Here is a 1,306-nt window from a genome sequence, read left to right as displayed (position 1 = left end):
TTTTTTTTTTTTTTTTTTTTTTTTACCTGGGGGGCAGGATGGCATTCAGGATTTCTTCTGCCTGCTTTGTAGGGTCTGGGACACAGGAAGTTGAGGGGAGCTTGGTCTTGGGTGGCTGTGGGACTGGACCTGAGGGCCCAGGCTGCTGGGGGCTGACTTTCAGTGGCCGAGCCTGAGAAGAAAGGAGAGGGCAGGAGATGATAAGGGCACTCAGATCCACAGGACCGGCCCTCTGGATTGCTCCAAGCCGCCTCTGCACCTTCCCCTATCCCCAACCTTCTTTCCCTGTCTTCTCCGGGCTGAAGGAGGCCATGAAGTCTCTGACCCAGTGCTTGAACGGGTCTCCCTCGGAGGAGTGTTCCGCTCTCCACCCTCACACAGCTAGCGATGGGGAAATCACTCCTTGATCAGTACTTGGGCCCAGCGAGCGACCCCCTCTTCTCCCTCGGACTTCTGCATCCGAATTGCCCTCCTCCGTAACAGCCAACACGTGGCTCCTCGTACCGCTCTCCCACCCTCCTTCCCGGTCTCAGAGCGCTTTACTCAAGGGGCTGCAATCACTGCGGATTCCCGACTCTCAACGTGGCATGTGTCTCCCTATTGGAGCTCCTGGCTCCCCCATCCCTAGAGACGCATCCTCACCTTGGGACTCCGTTTCTCCGTGTTCCGGCTCACCAACACCGGGGTGTCGTATTTAAGTAGAGAGTCGGCGGGCGGGATCATGGCGACGGCGTGGGTAGCAGCAGAGCAGCTGCCTCTCAGTGTGAGCCTTGTTTGCCGTCACCATGGAAACTCCCTTCCAGTCTCACGGCCTGGGCGGGGCCTCGGAGTGGGGCGGGGCCAGCGGCACGAGAGTTTCGTTCGGTGCAGCTTTCAGGAAAAGCGCTTGTGCTTGTCTTAGTCTCCTACGCCCAGGGTCGCCTGGGCAGTCTTGGAAGCAGAGAAAACGGGAATCCGAGTCCCTGTGTGGCGTCCAGCACGCGTATGAACGAGGTAGGCAGATCACCTGCGCTGAGCCGCAATTTTGTCACCGCCCAAACGGGAGTCGTCTCCTGATACTCAGTGAAGGGCTGGGATACTTTGAGATTCCCAAAGGAAAGCATCTGGAGTTCCCAGGTTTTTCCCTGTTTTAAAAAATTAAATAGAATAATAACAGCAAAGCAGAACATTCAGGAAAGAGAGGGAAATGCTAATGATTTACTGATGGGTTACCATCGATGACTGCATCTCCGTCGCTTCTTTCCTTCGTATTACCAAACATCGGTGTAGTTTGCAGCGATTTCGTAGGCACGTACGTCTCTCTCTT

General features: G+C 55.5%; 2 protein-coding genes across 2 annotated transcripts in view; one reads left to right on the top strand and one right to left on the bottom strand.

Annotated features, from left to right (window-relative positions):
• The window catches only part of DNALI1 (dynein axonemal light intermediate chain 1), a 9,431-nt gene extending 8,613 nt beyond the window's left edge, over positions 1-818 (bottom strand). The window contains exons 1-2 of the mRNA XM_006158579.3: positions 643-818; positions 27-172 (exon numbers count right to left, since the gene is read on the bottom strand). Of these exons, the coding sequence (XP_006158641.2) occupies positions 27-172; positions 643-723 (227 nt within the window). The 5' untranslated portion in view covers positions 724-818. The remainder of the gene's footprint in view (positions 1-26; positions 173-642) is intronic.
• An 87-nt stretch (positions 819-905) lies between these two features.
• Positions 906-1,306, top strand: part of SNIP1 (Smad nuclear interacting protein 1) — a gene marked incomplete in the record, with an annotated part of 19,954 nt that continues 19,553 nt past the window's right edge. Inside the window, 1 exon segment of the mRNA XM_014591620.2 lies at positions 906-993.

This window comes from Tupaia chinensis, unplaced genomic scaffold (genome assembly GCF_000334495.1).
Source record: "Tupaia chinensis unplaced genomic scaffold, TupChi_1.0 Scaffold000604_1, whole genome shotgun sequence".
Lineage (NCBI taxonomy): Eukaryota > Metazoa > Chordata > Mammalia > Scandentia > Tupaiidae > Tupaia > Tupaia belangeri.
The sequence above is the reverse complement of the archived record's forward strand: the minus strand, read 5'-3'. Positions and strand labels throughout refer to the sequence as shown.